At 39.0% G+C, this 22,209-nt stretch overlaps 1 protein-coding gene across 1 annotated transcript; it reads right to left on the minus strand.

Moving 5' to 3' along the window:
* Positions 1 to 4,763: 4,763 nt before the first annotated feature.
* PSKH2 (protein serine kinase H2) lies at positions 4,764 to 22,000 on the minus strand. The gene is given in 8 exon segments (XM_077163311.1): positions 4,764 to 4,858; positions 4,861 to 5,101; positions 10,141 to 10,545; positions 10,548 to 10,598; positions 10,600 to 10,620; positions 10,622 to 10,802; positions 14,839 to 15,052; positions 21,868 to 22,000. Coding segments are annotated over 8 exon segments (1,341 nt in total).
* Between the last annotated feature and the right edge of the window lie 209 nt (positions 22,001 to 22,209).

Below are 22,209 nucleotides of genomic sequence, written 5' to 3' on the forward strand. Positions count from 1 at the left end.
GGGTATAGTTTCTTCGTGGAAGAAAAGGAAATGTCTTTGTATAGATTATGGTAGCGAAGGCATGGCTATTTACTTAGGCTGGATTGTATGATGTATGAATAAGACTGTTTTTAAATGAATGGAGAGAAACAAGTGCTAGAGAAAATATGGAGAAAGTGATGTACCTGTTCAATGTCAGTAGGAAATGAGAGATGCAGTCCCTGGAGGGCAGGGTGGTGGTTCCACAGGAGGCTAGGGGTGGGGTTGCCATAGGATCCTGCCACCCCATTGCTTAGTATATACCTGGAGGAACTGAGCATGAGGGCTGGAATGGACATTTGCACATGGTGTTTAAGGTAGCAGTGCTCATAATTCGCAATGGAATGCAGATGGGCTAAGAGTACAATGACTGAGGGAAGGAAGGGGGTACTGTGGTGTTTGCATACAATGGACTTCTGAGTAGCTGCAAGAGGGAATGAAGTTGTGAGGCATGCAATTAGGTGAATGAACCTTAAGGACTGTATGTTGAATGAAGTGTCAGAAACAAAAGACAAATATAATTATGCCTCACTCATATAGACTAACTATAATGTACAAACTTGGTGAATTGAAGTTCGAAAGCATGGATTACCAGGTTGGGGCCTATTGTAAGGGGTCCTAGATTGTAAACTCTTACAGCAGTCATTGAGTTTGTAACTGTTTTAATTCAGAGATACTGATCTGTTTGTATATAACCTGGTTGTTTCTAGTAACTTTGGGTATTTATGTGGCACCTGAAACTCAGAGTTAGAGCTCTGAAGCTATGAAAGTCAGCACTACCCCATACAGGAACTGTTTAAAATTTTGACTAGGGATATGAAGGAGGCTAATCTGGATAGCACTAAAGTAGATTAGAATACAGGGTAAGGATGATATCTTCCATATTTTAGAGCATCAACTTCTGTGTGAGACCAAAGGGAGAGATGTGTATCTGATGCAAAACTTATATTTTGGGTAATGTATTACCTAATTTAATTTGTACGGTCAGTTTAATTGAAACCATAAGTGCATGAATCTTGAATAGGGCATGAGATTTTGTTGGTTTGTCCAGATCAGTGTGATGTCCCAATATATCCCAGAGTAATTTGGGTACTGAATAAAGAAGTATTTGCAAAGCCCCCTTGGGGAAATAGGGAGAAAAAAGGAAATACTCAACTTCCCCATTTGTATAATTTCTGATATTCTTGCAAGCAGTGGGGACAAGCAGATCAATGGACTGAATCCTTGATCTTGTAGTTCGACCCTATGAAACTTATTCCTGCAAAGGATAGGCTAAGCCTACTTAAAATTATGCTTAAGAGTCACCCCCAGAGAACCTCTTCTGTTGCTCAGATGTGGCCTCTCTCTCTCTAAGCCAACTTGGCAGTGAACTCACTGTCCTCCTCACTATGTGGAATGTGACTCCCAGGTGTATTAAATATCCCTGCAATCTGAGTCAGAACTCCCAGAGTGAGCCAGAACCTGGCATCATAGGATTGAGAAAGCCTTCTTGACCATAATGGGGGAGAGAGAAAAAAAACAAAATAAGGTTTCAATGGCTAAGAGGTTTCAAACAAAGTCAATAGGTTATCCTTGAGGCTGTTCTTATGCATTATATAGATATCCCTTTTTAGTTTATGGTGTATTGGAGTGGCTGCAGGGAAGTACCTGAAATTGTTGGAGCTGTGTTCCAGTAGCCTTGATTCTTGAAGACAATTGTATAATGATATAGCTTTTACAACGTGACCATGTGATTGTGAAAACCTAATATCTGATGCTCCTTTTTATCTAGGGTATGGATAGATAATTTAAAAAATAAATAAAGAATTGGGGGGATAAAGCGTAAAACATCGAGTAATTGAGATACAGGTGTTCAAAGAGAGGGAAGGGTAAGGGGTATAGGATATATGAGTTTTTCTTTTTATTTCTTTTTCTGGAGTGATGTAAATGTTCTAAAAATGACCATGGTGATGAATACACAACTATGTGATGATATTGTGAGCCACTGATTGTACACCATGTACGGACTGTGTGTGTGTGAAGATTTCTCAATAAAAAACATTTTTTTTTTAAATAAAGGTAAAATAGCATGAAAAGGGATGAAATATAATTCAGGTGTGCATTATTTCTGTTACTCAGATTATGTCAGTCAAACATTAGGAAACTTCTCAAACTTCAGTCATCAATCTTCTGCATACCACGGAAAACAGATCTTTTTGACTAACATCTTTTACTGTGCATTTTGACGAACAATTTTAGTGCACTATTACATGACTGCCAGGAGACAGGGAAAAATGGTGAGAGAGAAAGTACAGGGCAAATAATAACACAAAACAAGGCCTAAATAGAGATTAGGCAATGTTGAAAGAGAAGTTAGTAAATTCAGGAGAAACATATTTGTATGTTTGTTTCTAATTAGGAAAAAACAGAGATTCATAAAATTAATGAGAAGAAATTTTAAATGGAAATATGAGATTTAATGTGCTTATTATAAAATAATTTGGCGTTTCTTTTCAGTTTGTATTAACCTTTGTCAAGTAAAGAAAACAGTATCCAAGTATTTACAAATTGGTGTGCAATACCTAATTTCACCAGAAGATGGTAGAATAGGGTCAAAACATGAGAAAGTGCTCGTTTGTACTTTTCTATCAGGAGTTTCACAAGATCAAACGTTATCATATTTAAGGAGCTGCCTAATTATTTTCATTTAAAAATGAAATTTAGAAAGATGACATGGTTGGTTGGTTAATCTGCTTGCTAGTCTGTTTAGGGTTGGGGAAGGAAAGTGGGAGAACTCCTTTCTTGGAAATAAAATACAATATGGAAGTTTCTTTTCACATCAACTTAATAAGTCTGTAAAAGAGCTATGAATATCTCAGAGAAAAAGTTCAAAACTCCTAGGTATTCCCCAAAATGAATTGAAAACTTATAACCATGTAAGAACCGGCTCATAAATGTTTATAACAGCTTTATTCATAATTGCCCAAAAGTGGAAGCAACCATAATGTCCCAATAGTGAACAGCTAAACAGACTGTGGAATGCTACTTAGTGATAAAAAAGGAATGAGCTATAAACCATGAAAAGACATGGAGGGATCTTAAATGTATATTGCTAAGCGAAAGAAGCAAGTCTAAAAAGGCTACATACTATATGATTTCAACTATGTGACATTCTTGAAAAGTCAAATCTATATGGAGAAAAATAGTCAGTGGTCGTCAGGGGTTGGGGAGTTCAAGGGTTCTTGAAGAATAGGTAAATAGGGGATTTTTAGGGAATGATATTGTGTACTTATTAAAACCCAAAGAACTGTACATGTGGACTTCTTTAGTTGGTGTTCTAGTTTGCTAGCTGCCAGAATGCAATATACCAGAAACAGAATGGCTTTCAAAAGGGGGAATTCAATAAGTTGGAAGTTTACAGTTTTAAAGCTAATTAAAGAAAGTCTGTAGAAATGTCCAATCTAAGGCACCCAGGGAAAGATACCTTGATTTAAGAAGGCCGATAATGTTCAGGGTCTCTCTCTTGGCTGGAAGGGCACATGGCAAAGTCTGCTAGCTTTCTCTTCTGGCTTAGTGTTTCATGAAATTCCTCGGGAGGCACTTTCCTTCTTCATCCTTAAAAGTCGCTGGCTGGTGGACTCTCTGCTTCATTGTTCTGTAGTGTTCTGAAGCTTTCTCCAAATTACTTCTTCTGTCATAGGATTCCAGTAAACTAACGTAGAATGGGTGGAGACACATCTCCATCTAATCCAGTTTAATACCCACAACTGATTGGGTCACATCTCAGTGGAGATAATCTAATCAAGTTTCCAGCCTACCGTACTGAATAGGGATTAGAAGAAACCATTGCTCCCACAAGATTGATTAGGATTAAAACATGGCTTTTCTAGGGTACATAAATCCTTTCAACTCAGCACACTTGGTAACTGTAGTTATTAGCTTTAGTTAATAATATGAAGTACCTATATTGGGTCACAACTTGTAACAAATGTACCATAGTAACTGTGCTAGTTTGAAACTGTTATGTACCCCAGAAAAGCCATGTTCTTCTAATCCAATCTTGTGGGTACTTATCTGTTGTGGGTGGGACCTTTTGATTACGTTGTTTTCATGGGATGTGACCTATCCAGTTCAAGGTGGGTTTTAATCCTTTTACTGGAGTCCTCTATGAAAAGAATAAAAAGCAAAAAATAAAGTGAAAGCTCAGAGCTGATACAGAAAGCAGACAAACACAGATGTTTGGAGATGCTAAACTAAAAGATGAAGGCCAGATTTGTTCCAGAGAAGCTAAGTGAGGACCCATAGATGCTTAGAGGGGAAGCCACTGGAATTAGAGCCGTTTGAAACCAGAAGTCAGGAGAAAAGCACAGCAGACATTGTCATGTGCTTTTCCATGTGACAGAGAAACCCCAAATGCCATCAGCCTTTCTTCAGAGTCAAGTTAACTTCTCTAAATGCCTTAGTTTGGACATTTTTATGGCCTTAGAACTGTAAACTAGTAACTTGACAAATCCCTTTTGTAAAAGCCAACCAATTTCTGCGGTATTCCATGCCAGCAGACTTAGCAAACTGAAACAATAATGTAATGCAAGATGTTAATGATAGAGGAAAATGTGTAGGGGAGCTGAGGATAAGTGGGAATTCTCTTTACGGTCTGCTAAGTTTTTTGTAAATCTAAAACTGTTTTAAAAAATAAAATTGGCATCTTTAATGGATGTCTTAGGTTCCTTAATCATGGTGAAATGGTCCCCACTGACATGGTCTTGTTAATATCTCTGGCTTAAAATGGATAAAATGGTTTTGAAGGTCATCCATAACAGAAGTGGTGATTCTTCTACGTTTCCCTTGCTCCTCCTGTGCTTGATTTGTGAGGATAATATGACTTCGAAGACTGTGCCGATCTGGGACTCTGTGGGTAGGGAGGGGTCTTCCACATGAGGTTCCAGGAAATAACCTTCTGAATATTCTTCATGGAAGACCCTGCAGCCCTGGTGATCACCCAAGGATGGTCCAGGGCCTGGCCAGTTGACATGCGGTAATCAGTGTCCAAAATCAGCAGTTTGTCTATAAAGTCTTTTGCCAACTGGGAAACATTTGGCCAAGGGTAAAAAACAAAAAAATATATATATATATACATATGCATATACATATATAGATTTAAATATGCACACATAGACACAAAGAAAATTGTATTATTATATACTCTTAATTATGTAGATCTTATACGTAATTTTTTATTTAGAGTAGTTGTAGGTTTATAGAAAAATTATGCAAAAAGTAAAGAACTCTCATGTATCTCCTTCTCACACACACAGTTTTCCCTGTTATTAACATTTTGCATTAGTTGATACTATTGTTACTGTTGGTGAAACAATATTATTATAGATATACTATTAACTTTATCCCACTGTTAACATTAGGGTTCATTCTGTTGTAGAGTTCTATAGAGTTTTTTGTGTGAGGTAACTTATAGACAACCTAAAATTTCACTTTATATCCCTTTAAAGTACCCAGGTGGTATTATCTATATTCACAAAGTTTTGCTTCCATCACCATCACCCATTGCCAAAACTTTTCCAACTCCCCAAACAGAAACTCCATACTAATAAAATATTAACAGGTTGCCTTCTTCTACCCAGCCCCTGGCAATCTGTATTCCAGTTTCTGATAATGGATTTGCATATTCTGCTTATTTCATACAAAAGAGATTACACAATATTTGTCCTTTCGTGCCTGGCATATTGCACTCAAATTATGTGTTCAAAGTTCACCCATACTTTTGCTTCATTCCTTTTTACAACTTCATTCTTTTTTTTTTTTTTACCACTGAATAATGTTCCATTTTATGTAGGTAACGTTGTGTTTATTCATTCATCTGTTGATGGACACTTGGTTAGTTCCACATTTGGCAGGTGTGTATAATGCCCCTATGAACACTGGTGTGCAAATATCTGCTTGATTCCCTGTGTTCAGTTTTTTTGGGTGTATACCTAGAAGTGGAACTGCCACATCATATGGTAATTCTATACTTAAGTTTCTGAGAAACTGCCAAATTTTTCCACAGCATCTGCACCATTTGACATTCCCACTAAAAACTGAGCAAAGTTCCTATTTCTACATATCCCCTCCAATACTTACTTTCCTTTTTTTTCATAGTCGCCTTTGTACTAGGTGTGAAATGGTATCTCATTGTAATTTAAATTTGCATATCCCTGGTGACTAATGATATTAAGCAGCTTTTCCTGTATTTATTGACCATTTGTTTATCCTCTTTGGAGAAATATCTATTCAAGTCTTTTTCTCATTTGTTCATTAGGTTGTTTGAGTTGTAGGAATTCTTCCTTTTGCTGTTGAGTTGTAGGAATTCTTCATATGTTCTGGGTATTAATTCCTTATCAGATATATGGTTTCCAAACATTTTCTCCCATTCAGTAGATTGTCTTTTTACTTTCTTGATAAATTCCTTTGATGGACAAAAGTTGATTCTGATTAAGTCTCATTTATTTATTTTCTTCATTTGTTGCTCATGCTCTTGCTGTAAAGTATAAGGAACCACAGCCAAACACAAGGCGCGGAATTCCCTATGTTTTCTTCTAGGAGTTTTAGAGTTTTGGTTCTTATGTTTAGATCTTTGATTCATTTTGAATTAATTTTTGTATTTGGTGTAAGGTAGGGGTCCACCTTCATTCTTTTGCATATGGATATCCAGTTCTCCAGCACCATTTGTTGAAAAGACTCTTCTCTTCCCTCTGAGTGGAAAAGGTAACTTGGTCAAAGATCAATTCAATTTCATTGGTCTATATTTCTGTCCCTGTACCAGTACCATGCTGTTTTGATTATTTTGTAATAAGTTTTAAATTTTGTAAATGTGAGTCCTCCAACTTTGTTCTTCTTATTCAAGACTGTTTTGGTTACTCAAGGCTGCTTTCTCTTCCATATGAATTTTCTTTTTTTTTGGCTTGGGCAGGCATCAGGAATCGAACACGGGTCTCCGGCACGGCAGGCGAGAACTCTGCCTGTTGAGCCACTGTGGCCTGCCCTCTTCCATATGAATTTAATGATTGCTTTTCCATTTCTGCAAAGAAGTCTGTAGGAATTTTAATTGTAATTGTGCTGAATCTATATATCACTTTGGGTAAAACTGACACCTTAGCACTAATTCTTTCAATCCATGCATATATATTCTTAATTACACATATCAATGCATATCAAATCCAAAAAGCTTTTTCAAATAAGTAATTGGAAGACTATGTCATTAAATACACAGTAAACCTAAAAATATACTTTTGCGAGAGGAGAAATAAATCTCTTTAGCAAAAGAATAAAAACAAACACAAAAGGAAATTCTCTGTCCAATGAGTTCCTTTCTAGAAGTCTGTAGAGGGTACTGTCATTAGCAATATGAGTTCCACATCATATTTACTCGAGCTGTAGATATCTCATACAATCCCTTGGACCACAAGAAGTACAGTGGAGAGCAGACTGAGTAGAGAAATCACCAACTTTTCTCTCCCTTTAAAAGCTAAATTTGGACTTAAGCCACCTCCATCCCCACAGCCTGGAGAGAGAAGGGGAAGGAAGAACATTAAGGATTCTTCAGCGAGGACTCCTCCTGTGGTGATTTTCTCTAAATGCACAGGCCCTCCTTGTTTCCAATCAGCTGACTACAAGTGGGATTCAGCATGTAGCAGAGATACAACACAGTGCAATAGGAGCAGCCAGCTATTTGATGTTTCAGGGATTTATTCTGGCAATATTTGCAGCATTTGCACATACTTTAAGTACAGTAGCAGCAATTCATAGTGGCTTTGTGAAGATGAGGACAAGAGGGCTATTGTTTGTTCTCAAACTTGTCTCTACGTTACTTACCAACACATTGCACATACCTAGAGAAAGTATCCCTCATCATATAAAAAAAAGAAACATCGATAAAATGGCCTTGCATTTGTTTTATCTCAAACACAATTTTAGTTGCTGTTTTTAATTGTCTCTCTCAGGAATGATAAGAGATTCTTTATGCTCTATTGTCTTTGCCTTGTGGAAGAAAAAATCAGTTTCTGCATGTAAACATCATACTCTAATCCTTCAACACCGTACTAACCTAGAATTTGAATCAAAAGAAAGCAGTGAAAGAATTAATCTGTTTTCTCTTGAGTTTATTTAGGTAAATAAGATATGACAAATGTGTATTCCAAACTAAAAATCACAAAACAATTTAACATATTTGCCGAATACTCAAACATGGGAAAAAGAAAATGTAAACTCTGCAAATCTAGACAAAGCACATCTGTAGGTGACACTCATAATGACATGCCCTCCGATGCTGGCCAGTCAGTTAGCTCCTTGACCCTGAATCCAGACACATTTGTCTAGGCTAAAGATTACTGAAATGAAGGTCAAATTAGATGTCCCCTATGGAACAAGCGACTGAATCCGTTTGGAATGAATATAAAATATGTGCAGCAAGGTGTATGAAGAACTCATTAGGATGACCACAAATGCATATACGCGTAAAACACAATTACAGAAAACAAAGTAACTGGCGTCCTGGGAAAAAAGGTTTTCTGCCAATGCTCATGTGCAAACACAGGTTATAAACTACAGATTCCTGAGTGGTAAAAAGCAACTGAAAAATATCTAGGAGTCAACTTCATCTTGCATATTTGAAAACAGCAGCCCTCACATCTCTCCACCCGCGTGGTAGGCAATGGCTCCCAAGCACAGTCTAGAATTATCCATTGGGGTTCAGGAAGAGCAGTTCAGAACTTCTTTTTTATGTACTTATCCTAAAATTTAGTTTTGTTTATGTTTTATAAAATATAAATAGACTAATATACATACGTATGTACATTTTATACATGAATAAATACTGACTGTGCATGCTCAAAATTTCTGACTAATTGTAGTATGTGACCCTCCAAAAATCTGGATGCCACACTTTGAATCAGATTCCCACTCTGAACCACCTGTCACCCGATGACCTCATTAAGTCCCTTCAACATCTTTCACATCCACTTAGTTACAAATCAAGTTTTTTTCATAATTCCTCCTCCCAGAGTCAGCTCACGCTGACACCGTCGCCTCACAGATCCCCCTTTGGTTTTCCTCTGCAGTTTGGGGGAGACGCTGCCCTTGACAGGCTGTTAAATCATCTTAACGGGGAAAAATCTTGGGATGGTGGACAGTGGATAGGGCTAGAAAGCCTGCCCAGCCACATGCACAAAAAAAGCTGTACAGCCTCAGGGCCTCAGTTTCCTTGTCAGCAAAGTGGAAATTATATTTCTTTCACAGGATTGTTATTAAAACCAAATTAGACCAAGTTTATGAAAATGTTGTTGTTGCTGCTATTAAATCTTTACAACTTCACTCCTCAGTTCTTTTGTAGACATGTTAGCCTACTATATTTAGAGAACTGGAAGATGAAAATGTCCCCCAAATTCTCAGACCTTTTCCACTTAATACTCTCATGCAAAATGAGATAAATCATTTATCCCATGATAAATCCCCTAAAAAAAGTTCTGTGTTAAGAAGTACTGAACCATGCAAAAAGAAAGGAAGTACTTTCTCTTATCAAGATATCCAATTTAGAGGGAATTTATTTGTACAATTTAGTTACAATAAGTGGCAATAAATGTGGATAATTTTGACCTTTTAGTTCTTCTTCTGTTGCTTATCGCATTCTTTGCCTATTGTTCTGTCCTCTCCAATAGAGACTAGCTAAAAACTGTGCAAAACAGCCAGTTTTTTAAAAAGGTACAAAGCTGAAATTTAATATTAGCAATTGCACAACTTATTAGCTTTGGAGGAATAAAAGGAATTTTTGGCTAAGTAGATACATTAATCTATTCAGCCAGTTTAGGTACATGCAATTGTGTGCTAACCACAGACTATTCAGTAATCTAGACACTCATTAACTCTAGACCAGTGGTTCTCAATCAGGGGTGATTTTGCTTCCTAGGGGGATGTTCGGCCATGTCTGAGGATATTTTTCTCTGGGGATGGGGATGCTACTGGTATCTCACAAACAGATCAGAGATGCTGCTAAACATCCTACAATGCACAGGACAGAAAAGAATAATTTGGCAGCCAAGAGTGACAAACCCTGTTCTTGGCCAACACCATAGGAATAAAATGATCGCTTACCTCTCCCATATGATTATATTTGCCTTTCAGAATCTTCCTTTAAAGCTTCGTCTAGCTTTCATTATCAAAAGGCAGGAATCCACTGGGCAGAATGTATGTAATTACACTAAGAGCCCACATGTCCAATGCACTGGTTTACGGTGTTCTTAGCAAAACCTCAGGGACTAAGTACTCTAGTGTCCCACACAGCATCTTCATTGCTCAGTCACCACTTTTGTTCCCAGAGTTTGCCAACCCCAAATCTGTGATTAAAGTTTTTGACTCAGCACCTAGATGATAGTATAAGAGATTTTCAGGCTTTAGGTCCCAATGAGTTATTCACAAAGTGTGCAAATACCTAACTCCATCAGCAACCATCTGGAAGATTCTAACGGCATCCCATTATGCAAAGGATCTCTGAGTTGATCAGGTCGATCAAGGGGCTCTCCTCCGGTGGCCAGCTCCATCACCACCGAAACTCATATCACGTGCTTCAAAGACAGAGCTCCCTGAGCTGGACTCGGTAATGACGGCTAGCCGGCCTCAAGTCGTTGAGCTCGGACTCACTCGCTTCTCTGCCTTCCCTCTCTCTGGTGTCCATCACTTTTATTGCAAACTTCTCCTCCATCCTGACAACCTTACTGAAACTGCCTCTCCCAATAACAGCCTTGAAGTCATATCTGCTGGGAAGAAAAAAACAAATCGGTTATCTCTCTGAAATGATTCTCAGATGTATCTAAGCCCATGTCTTATATTATCCTCTCAATCCTCATATTCGCCCCCGCTCTGATTTCTTCACTTATTATTGCGTAATTATGTTTATTATTTTTGAAAACCATGCCAAATCCTGTTTTTAAATGGAGGGAGGTGATAGAAAGTTAATTAGCTGGTAGATAACAAAGAGTCTCAATAAAATAGCTACCATTTATTGTGTCAGTCATCATATATATATATGTATCATTATATATATATATATATATATATAATGATACATATATATATATATATAAACCTTACCATTACAAAACCCTGGTAGGGAATATAATACTATCCCCCTTTTTTAGGTTAGGCAAGTAAGGCTAAAAAAAAAAAAAGTTAAGAGATTTTTACAGGGCCACACAAATTGTAGTTAGAATGGACAGGACTGAAATTCAGTTCCTTTAAATGTGTTTCACCAAACTGTCCTTGAAGAATTTCAGGTCCTCCCTCTGCTATTTCCTTACCTCTCTCCAGACCTTGCTTTTATCGTTCATCAACAACAAGCACCAAAGCAGTTTGAGAGAACAAAATAGAGATTTACTCCTGAGTACAACTTCTCTAAGGAGAGAGGGTACCGTATCAGGAGACCGGTACAAATAGTATGCTTCTTTGTGTTACCTGACTATGAGTTCTAAGTCCCATACGCAATCCCATACATTAATTCCTAAAGAATTATCAGTGGAAAAGTAAACACAGCTATGTTATTACAAGGGCAGGTTTCAGAAGTTGGGTGGGGTAAGGTTAGTGCCACCCTCGAGCCTTCAGTTCCCACAGTCCCGTCCCCACTGCCTGCCCCCCTGTACTTGCAATGTCTAAGTTGTAAACAGAAATTTAACATGAGATTTATGTCAATAATGTGTAAAGTAATTATCTCTCAGAAGAGTCCAAAAGTCAGTTAGGATTTCAAAGGCTAGGGATTTTAAACTTTGAGTTATCAGCGTAAATTTCTCTATAAATTTAGGAATACTATAAAATTAAGCCCTCTACTTATATTTAAGAGATGTTGAGAAAATGCTAAACTTAGAGTCATGATTTCAAAGCTGGAAAAAATCAGAGAACAATTTAGTTAGAGCTCTCATTTTGCAAATAAGAAAATTTGAGGCTTAGGTTAGTCAATTGGTTGTTGGAGCTGTAGAGACCCAGAGCTCCTGACTGACACCATTATCTGGTGCTCTTCCTATTTTATTAGAATTTCTCCTGAGTCAGGTTACTAGAGAATGGAACAAAAATCTAATATACCCAGGGAAAATGTAATTCTTTAAGTCACATAATCAATACTAATGATTCAAAGGAAAATATCAAGTCTTATTTAGTTTTGCTTAGTTTAGTTTTTCTGTAATTTTTATTTCTGCCTACTTATTTTTTCTTTATACTCCTGTGCTTACTGGATAAAAATTACATTCTGCTATATCAGGTTACAGAAAACAGCTTGGTTCTATACAGTACATTTAATTTTCTGGTCAATTACCTTATCAAAACAGATAGCAATTCAGCAGTTGTAAATGGATTCTTTCCCCTCTTTCCTTTCTAATTCTGCTTTTTTATTCACATACATCCCCAGTGTGATTCTGAAGCTAATCACAGGCATTTCAAATTCTATTGCTTCACAGAACAACTAAGTTTTACATTACCTCTAATATGGATGAAAGCGCTTTGCAAATCCTAATTTATTGTTATGCCCTCAAACCGCAAGAGAAGCTCATTTACTCATGGAATTAATCATCAGATATCAGACAAATGACCATTTCTGGGCACAACTTTCATTTGCTTAAATAAAAGAAGCTTTATTTAATACTGTTAAAGAGCCTTCATATAACCAATACTTGGGGAAAATGCTAGTCGTTTGGAACCGGAGAAAACAATAGACTTTAAGCTAAGATTTAAAGTAGTTGAAATAGATGGCCTCAGAATGAATAAAAATTATCCTAGAATAAGTTCCTAAAGCATATCCTTACCCGCAAGTCCTGATTATGCTTGAGTAGCTATACAAGCACAGTTCCTGGCACAGAGGAGACAGTAATAAATGTTATTTGGATGAAATAATCATTCACTATGTACATACGTGTAATAAAATAAAATGGCCTCTGCACAGCATGTTGCAGGGAGGGACCCTTTCTGAGAAAGGAATTTCTAGAAGACAAAATAATTGGCCTGCAAGGACTTTCCAAGAAAATGGAACAATGGGATGCACCCTATAGAACTGCAGAGAAGTTTTCAGTCCAGGACAGATAGCTTATCAGACTGGACGTACCATACCAGCCAATGATATCTGCTCCCTGTTTGTAAGACCCTGCTATGTAAAATGGAAACTTAAAGCCAGCCAATGCCAATCAGAAAACTTCCTCAATTGCTTCTGTGTTAGCCCTATATAGGCTCCCCTTTTCCACCCCAACCCCCCTTGCAGGGCTCCCTTCTACTTTCTGAATGGGAAAGTTGCCCGATTTATGAATTGCTCAATAAAGCTGTGAGATCCTAAGCTGCATAATAAGCTTTTCCATTAACATATTAATCCCTATCATCACATATATTTTTAAAGTATTAATCAAGGATTGAATCAAGCAGGAGAGAGTGTATTTACAAGTCCTTCCATTTCCCTCACTTCCATACCTTCCCAACAGAACAGTTTTATAGGTGATGAGATGTCCCATCATTTCAGAAGATGATGAAAATTGAACTTATCAATTTAGCCTCAGCTGCTACAAACTGGGAAATTTTTGCGCATGGATAAAAAATGAAGCAGGGAAGCAATAATACCACAACCTGTTTGATAGAAACAATCATAATGGGCTCTCAAGGAGAAAGTGAGTATAATCAGAAGTAAATTCTATCATTTCTAGTCTGTGAAAGTTATAAATAAAAATAACAAAGGGCAGAGGAAAGACAACTGCTATTGACCCAATTCTACCAATATTTATTAACCTTTTGGAGCTCAACTCCTTATCAGTTAAGAAGAATGTTGAGTTAGTCTCTAAAGCCCTTACGTGCTGAGAGCCTCTGCTTCTTTATTTATACTCTTTGTATTTATGCTTCTTTATACTCTAAGAGGCTGGAGCTACTCTGGAGGTCGAGACTGAACAAGTACAGAGAGAGGCTGGACCAGACTAGCCTTATCTCCCTGTCACACTGATGACCAGAGAGGATGTTTAACCAATTCAGTCCTGACAAGTTCACACTGACTCAAGTTCAATTGGATAAACCAGCTTTGTTCTTCTCTAAGCCTAGCAGATACTGGGCTGATTTATAAGAAGTCACTGTACTAAAAGTTTCCCAGGAGACCAGGAAATGGCTCTCCCGGCAAAGCACTGCCAAGAAACAAGAATGCAAAAGACAACAAGTGTCCCAAGAAGCCATCTGAGCTCCCACCACTGTGTCCCGCCAAACACTGCAGAGTGGAAGGGAATTCTGTTATTTCCTTGGTCAACATGTCCAACAAAGTACGTTCAGAGGAAATTATTTTGTTCTTCATGACGTCAATACGCACAATACACACTAAACAAGGATTTGTGCCATGCACTGGGCAACATAATTTATATGGCACTATTTTAATTATCCTCACAACGATCAACTGTTGTTATTAGTATCATCTATTCCCATTTTACAGAGGTGGAAACTGAGAAAGAAGAAAAGTTAAGAAATGTTCCCAATGACACAGGATAGAAGAGACAGGAGTGGATCTCAAGCCAGCTGACTCAAAGCCTCATTGGTATTTCACTATGGCTCCTTTTTTCACGAATTTATTAGAGGCGGGACCCAGATAACTTTGGTAACTTCCCCATTGCCCCTGCTCAGATTGGAGGCTTGCCTCCTTCCCAAACTCTGAGGACAGGAATTGCCTCCCTTTTCTTGCTGTTCTCCTACCCTCCTTTTCAGTCTCTAATCTTGCCCACGCCCTGCCTCCCTGCTCAGAAGTCACAAGGCACAGCCAAGGCCTGGGCCAGCTCCTGGGCCGCGCTTTCCCTGGCGAGGACCCGGGGATCGGAGTTGCTTGGGAAGCGGGCCGCCTGCAGCCTCCACGCCGCTTCTGCAGCCACCTCCAGCCCCGGCCCCGCGCCCCCAGCGATGCCTTGGCCCTGACCCTCCTGCTGTTCCCGGGTCCACCTTCCTGCCTCATCGGTTGCGCCGCAACCTGTGCCCTGCCGCACGTCCCCACCGGAGCGGCTCTCCCAAGAGGGACCTGGGGTTCAGGAAGGAGGGCCTGCCAGTGCGGCCGCCCATTTATCCCCAGAACAGCTGGGAGGGGAAGGGACGGAGGACACCCGCAAGGACAGGCTGGGAAAGGAACCCCACGGAGGAATCTTTGTTAGGAAGACCGCCCTCAGCACTTCCCAGTGAGACTCAGAACCCCTTCATCGTTCCGCGCCACCGGCCTTCTCTAGGGCTTGGCTTGGTAAGAGCAAAGTGGGCCAGGACACAGGAGCCCCGGCTTTCTTCTCTCGACCTCAGTTTCTTCCTCTATACACGTACAAGGATGACATCTTTTTAAAAATTATATATTATAAAAATATTTTTTTTGTATATTTCATCTATGTATTTATATAAATGTAAGCATGTGAGTGGTGTGTGCATGTGTATGTGTGTTTGTGTGTGTGTGTGTGTGTGTGTGTGTGTGTGATTTGGTGGGAAATGAAATTCAATCAAGGCCGAGCAAGTCTTACAGGGCTAGAAAGCTGTAGAACAGAACTGAAGGCCAAACTTCCTGACTTCCTGTCCAGTGCTCTTTCAGTTATGTCCTGTTTCACTTCTAATTTCATTTATATTTCATTGTGATTTAACAGGGAACATTTGTTGTGGGTAAATTAGTCATGGATTTTTCCAGAAGAATTGCATTTTAAGGGAAATTTTGAAATATGACTGAGAGAAAATTAGAAAATTAGCCCATTCTGCAAAGGTGGTATATCTGCTAAATAAAGGACTTTTCTTTGTAAAGAGCTCTCAGGATTCTCCAAGTACTTGAAATAAAGAAAGAAGGTTGGTTTTAAGCAAGCGAACAACACAGGCTTTCCTATCTCAAGCTTTTGACGTAATTCACTGGATAGACTATATAAGCAGAGTGGAAAAAATAGAAGGGAACAAATGGAGACAGGGAAATGTTAAGATGCTGCTTAAAGAACAATATCTGTTGCTCAGAGAACCCTGATGTAAGGATTGTTTGAATATGTCACCCAAAAAACAGGAAACACCTATAATAAATCCTAAACCTGGGAGACATTTGAAGGCTTTGGTAATTCCATGATTCATTTCTGCGTACCTGGGTTTCCCCAGCAGCACTCTGCTTCATAGCAAGCTTCAGAAACCTCTCCTGTCTGGCCACAGCTGACCCCACAGCAGAGAAAATTATGTCAAGAGCTCCCTCCCTATGCCTGAACCGTGTTCCGTGAGAATTGGCTAATGCAACCTCTGATTTTAAGGCCCTCGACAATGAAAACATTAATAGAAACCACTGATTAATTCTCTTTTGGAAGCACCAATCATTAACTGCAAGTGTTACTGATAATGTGAATTCTCTCCCTGGAAACAAATCGTAAGTTCTTATGCATTGGAAACTTTGACTTTCAAGGGTTTTCACCAAGCTTTGAAATGTTCAAGTGATTATAAATGTATTCTTTTAGCCTAACTAGCCCCTGAGAAAGAAGATACCTAAAGCATATTAGATTAGTATCCTACTACATGGGATACATGCATAGTTGCCTCATTATATAAGATGGCTCATTGTTTACAACTGCATGCTATTTACCAATTAACTATTTATAGTTATATAAAATATATATTTTATCCTAAATGAAGTAATAAATAGTTAAAATGAGCTTTAGACTTAATTTTACATTATTGTGTTTAGTATTCATAAGTGTCTTCCTGTAACCCTTATAAGTGGCTTCCCATAACTGTCACACCAGCTGAGTAAATGGAAATGGTGTTTATCACCTGGTTCAATGATTTTTACTCCACTGGTGTTTTCTGAAGAGTAAATAAATAAACAGAACGTCCAGTTTCTAACCAAAAATCTTACGTTACCCGCAACTCCCATTCATAGCCCAAAATTCACAGACTCACTAGATAGCGATTATAGCATTCCTACCACTGTGTAACCCATACTCCAGTTATTCAGTGCCATCCGGGCTCCATCCCAGACCACTTTTTAAAAAGTATTATTAGAAAGAGTTAGAATTCTAGGCATAGAGTTAAATCCTAGAATGGGTGGGTCCTGGAAAATAAAGATCCTGAACCCATAGAAACTTTCCTAGAATAATTTTGTCTTATATTTCATATGTTGATTTAATTAAGTAGCTTAAAAAATATACTCCACAAGTTATAATATAGCCCCTAAGAGTATGCCACTGAAAGGGCTTAAGGAGTTATGCCAAATCAAATATTCATTAACGATATGGACTATCATTTAGGGAAAACTCACTTCTTTCTTAACATGAGCAATATTGGGAAAAAAACACAAAAAAAATTTTATATGCATTTTGAGTTTTATTCTACTTGCATGGTCTTTCATACAGGTGAATAAAATAGAAAGTAAAATAAGTAATTAGGAGTAGCACAGGGAATGATATGCTGGGAAGCCCTATGATTCTATTCCCTCCTATATCCTAAAAAATAAAAGGATAGAATCAAAGACATTCTACAGATAGCATGAAGACTTGCTTCCTTGAGAATTAGTTCCTCTTGAAATAGCTGCACTTTTAGTTCAGTTTTGTTTTGTTTTGGTGGTAGCAAGTTTTAAAAAGTTTTAGTACTCTTTGAGCCCTCCTACTGGGATTGATTTTCTCTGCAGTGATCTCAGGCCTGAAACAACAGTTAGAAGGTGTTCATCTTATCGACCTCCTTTCCCCTGAGGTATAGGATTTGTGTTTGTAATGACAGGTAGTATGGGGCTCTTTTAAGCCGATTTCACATACACCGTGATGTGTGGGGAGAACAGTGCAGAAATGCTCTCTGACCTTTTCCTCCATAAACAAATAATAATAAACTTTTAAGTAAGATGTCTTTGTGTGAAATGCAGATGGCAGAAATTTTCCTACTTCCTTGGCAGAATATTTCTCCTACCAAAAAAACCTTACCAAAACTCCTACCAAAAAAAACAAACAAATAAACACAAAAGAGCATAATGTTTCAAACAAATCAGTAATTTTTCAATTACTGAAAATAATTTTTTTAGTACACTAATGGATTTTTCATGTTAATTTGCATGGCTCCATATTTAGCACGAAAGAATTGAATTTTAAGCTCAGCAAGTTATTTATTTTATAGTTACAATAAAAAAGAAAAGAAATAATAGTTTATAGTAATAAATTGCAAGTTAAATCTTTGCTATCTGTGTAAAAACACAAATTTCACCTTTTTTCATAGTCGTAAATCAAAAAGCAATCAGTTACCATGGTGAATGAAGTTTCCCTATTATAGTGGATAAAATAAAGACAGATGAGAGTCTTTCGCTGTATTTTAGCTGATTTGCCTAAAAGAACTCTGCCTTTTCAAGTTGGCAGTTTGCATCCAAAGCCTTAAAAATATATGTGGTTAGAAATATATTTAGCTACATGAAAAATACTTACAATATGTTGCTGGTTGAAAAAAATTCTATATAGTTAGTGTGATCTTATTTTTAAAATCATTAATGAAATAAACTCCTATACTGAAGAATGGAGGCCTCTGGGCAACTGCCAACAAGGAACTGAGGACTAATAACAATGATGTAAACTTGGAAATGGATTCTCCAGCCCGGGTGGAACCTTGGGATAACTGTAATCTCAATTTACAGCTTGACTGTGACCTCATGAGAGTCTGGCTCTGACAGCAGACTTCCTAAATTCAAGTCCTGTTACCATCACTTACAAGCTCTGTGACCTTGGGGAAGTTATTTTTACTCTCTGTCCCCACCCCCACTCCCATCTATGAAATCAAAACGGTAAAAGCCCAAACATTAGAGGGTTGTTGTGAATAATTTAATTCATCTAACACACTTAGAATAGTACCTAGAACATTGTAAATGCTCAATAAATATTAGCTGTTTTAAGTAAATGGCTTTAAGGGGTTGTATTAGTTATCTAATGCTGCATAACAAGTTGCTCCAAAATTTAGCAGACTAAAACAACAATAGTTTCTCACAGTTTCTAAAGATCAGGTATCTGATAGCAACCTCACTGGGGTGGATCCAGCTCAAGGTTTCACATGATTGTAGCCGAGGTCTCTGTTGAGCATGCTGTCATCCCAAAGCTTGACTGAGGCTGAAGAATCCCCTTCCAGGTTCATGCACATGAAAGTTAGCAGAACTTTTCCCTTGCTGACTGTTGGCCAAAGGCCTTTCCTCACCACATGGGCCTCTCCATAGTCTGCCTGAGAATCCCCATGACATGGCAGCTGGCCTCCTCCATAGAAAACAATAAGAGAAAGAGTATGCAAGAGCAAATGAGCAGTAGGGAGCCCAAAATAGAACCTGCAGTCTTTTATAGCAGTCTCACAAGTAATATACCATCAGCTCCACCTCTAAGCTATAGCTCACACAGAGCAATATTGGAAAAGTGTGAGATGGGACCAAACAAGGATGTGGCTACCAGAAGGTGGGGATTTAGGGGGCGCATCTTGGAGGCTGGCTACCACAGGAGTAGAAATTAGGACCAAAGAGTGAAATTTCATTATAAAGAGGAATCTGGAAAAGTTAGAGCTATCTAGACATGTAGCATTCACTTAGTTGCAGATTCTCCCTTGCCAAAGTTATTCAAACATAGTCTTGGAAACACTTGGCCGTGCTGGAGAAGATGATCATAAGGTGATGGGGCTTGACGAACATTCAGATCTCTTCCAAGTCTAGGGTTCTATAATTTTGTGTTTGTTTCATGTGGTTAAGTCTAAACTTCATAACTAGATAGTGAACTCCTTGAAGAGAAGGACCACATCTTTGCTTTCTTAGTATCCCTCACTGTGTGCAGCTGATTGGTGCAAAGAAAGATTTCTGTAAATTCTTATTGATTCACTGTGAGGCCACTCAGATGTTGAAATCATTATCAGATGGAATCAACAAGAATTTATGCGTATATCTGTATGTTTATATGTTTTTAAATACAACATTTAGATCTAGGCCTTTTTACTAAAAGTCTTTGATTTTGGTATAGGAAGTGCTTTACTCACTTCTGTTAAATTTCCCTAGGGTCTTCCCTTCCATTTTTTTGAGCTTTCTTTAAGATCTGAGACAACTCATAAACCATGAGATTTCAAGTAAAGTGTCTTGCAAGGAAAAATATGCAGTTGCCAGGAGATCAAGAAACAAAAACTAAAAAGAGGATCAATTCATCCCAGATATTTAAAGGGGGAGAGGAAATACAAAGACAATGAATGAATACCAGTGGCATCATAGCACAAGTAAGACAATTTTTAACTTTCTATCACTGAAGTCTAGCTTCTACTTCTATATGTGTCCTTTATGAAACCAAAAAAAAGCAAAAAAATTTCTATTCCTATACCTCAAATTCTACTGTTATGACTTCCGACTATATTGACAACTATTTGGTAAGACGCTACCAAAAAGATATTGTGTTATTCTAGGGCTTCAAAGCAAGAGATGCCAAGCTAGGACTATACATGTAAGGATTTTATTAGGTAAAATTTGGTCTGTGTGAAAAGACTTTGGGAGGAAGCCAAAAAAGGATGAGAAAGCTATTGAAGAACATTGTATCCACACGTCATAGAGTGACAAGCAGCAACTTCTCTGGGTATCCTTGAGCCAAAGGAGTCCCCTATCTCTTAGGAATAGATCTGCCAAAGTGTACCCGCCATACTCAGTCATCATGAGGGGCTGCTTATAAGAAGTATGACACTGGCACAAAGGCAATGGTGGATTTCAAAGAGCAATTATCCTCCCTATAGAGATTGGCAAGACATAATTCTCATGGCTTCCACAAATATCAAGTATAGAATATAATTATTATAAAAGGAAAGCAGTATTTTACTAGCTAGATAAACTTTTCAAATGAGCATTTTAATAAATAAAAATCAACACATCACTTCCTATTAGATAAATTTTTCCATAGTGTTCATAAAAATTTCAAACACCAGTGGCTTAGATAGATTGAGTTCACCCCTGCTCCAAGGAGCAGCTAGAGAAGTGACAGAAAAACAACTGGGAAAGAGGTTCCATGGTGCAAGTGACCTGAGACGGTCTTCTACACTATATATGGAGGTACCGGATGAAAAAAATCCCTCAGCTCTGAAGCCCTGAGCTCCCTTGGGGGATCCAAAAGCCAGTAAATGAGCTTTCCCTGCTCAGAGATGCCGTCCAACTAATACAAAGAGCTTACGTCTCCTCTCTCCAAACGGAGGCCCAGAAACCTCAGAAGTACAGGGACAGGGAGGTGGGATGAGGAAGTAAAGCAAGCCCCGCCCCTGACCACCCTGCACCCATGTGCACCAGCTCCCCAAACCATGACCCACCCTCCACAGCCCACCACCCACACCCTTAACAACCTTGTCCCATCAGTTGCCGCCCACTGGCACTCCAAGCACCTGTATCGCACACCACCCACACCTGCACCCTGGCGCCCTCCCATACCTTGCACACACAGATACTCTCCACCCCACCCCTCCACACCCCATGCACCTGTGCCCCAGACCCCCCACCTGTGTCCTGTGCAGGCCCCCACCCACTCCCCACCACATCCTGCAAACGCACTGTGCCCCGCCCCCCCCCAAGTCCTGCACACATGTGAACATGCACCCTATGCCCCACACCCTGCTCACCATGCCGTGCCCACCCTTGGTCCAGGCACCAGCCCCATGACACCACTGCCTGTGACCCCTGCACTGCATACTCCCCATATCTCACTCCCCAGCGTCCCGTCACCCCCCCCATGCCCCACCCCAGTGCATCATGCACCCATGCCTTATTCCACCATACCTTGCCCCTCCCCTGCAATCATTCTCCCACCATGCCATGTCTCCATGCTCCCCATACCACCCCCTTGCCCTTGTGCTCAAGGCCTGCCCATGCTGCACCTTGCCCCAACATGACCAGTGCCTCCACTCTTGACCCTGCGCCCTGCACTCCGCACCCCTGGGCACCACTGCCAAGCCCCTGCTCCATGCATAGCCTTGTGCCATGCTCTGCCACCGTGTCACCAGGCTCCATGCCCATCCAACAAATACAAAGCCTTAGGTGACTGAGAGAAATCAACTTCCAAAGTAGCCCTATCAAGATAATTAATGTCTCCAAAGTGAACAGAAAATCACAAAGCATGTGAAGATGTAGACAAATGTAACCCAGCCTAATAGCCAAGTTAAAAAGACTGGATGAGACACAGACTTCGGAACAACTAATCAAAGATGTTCATACAACTC

Source organism: Tamandua tetradactyla, chromosome 6 (genome assembly GCF_023851605.1).
Source record: "Tamandua tetradactyla isolate mTamTet1 chromosome 6, mTamTet1.pri, whole genome shotgun sequence".
Classification (NCBI taxonomy): Eukaryota; Metazoa; Chordata; class Mammalia; order Pilosa; family Myrmecophagidae; genus Tamandua; species Tamandua tetradactyla.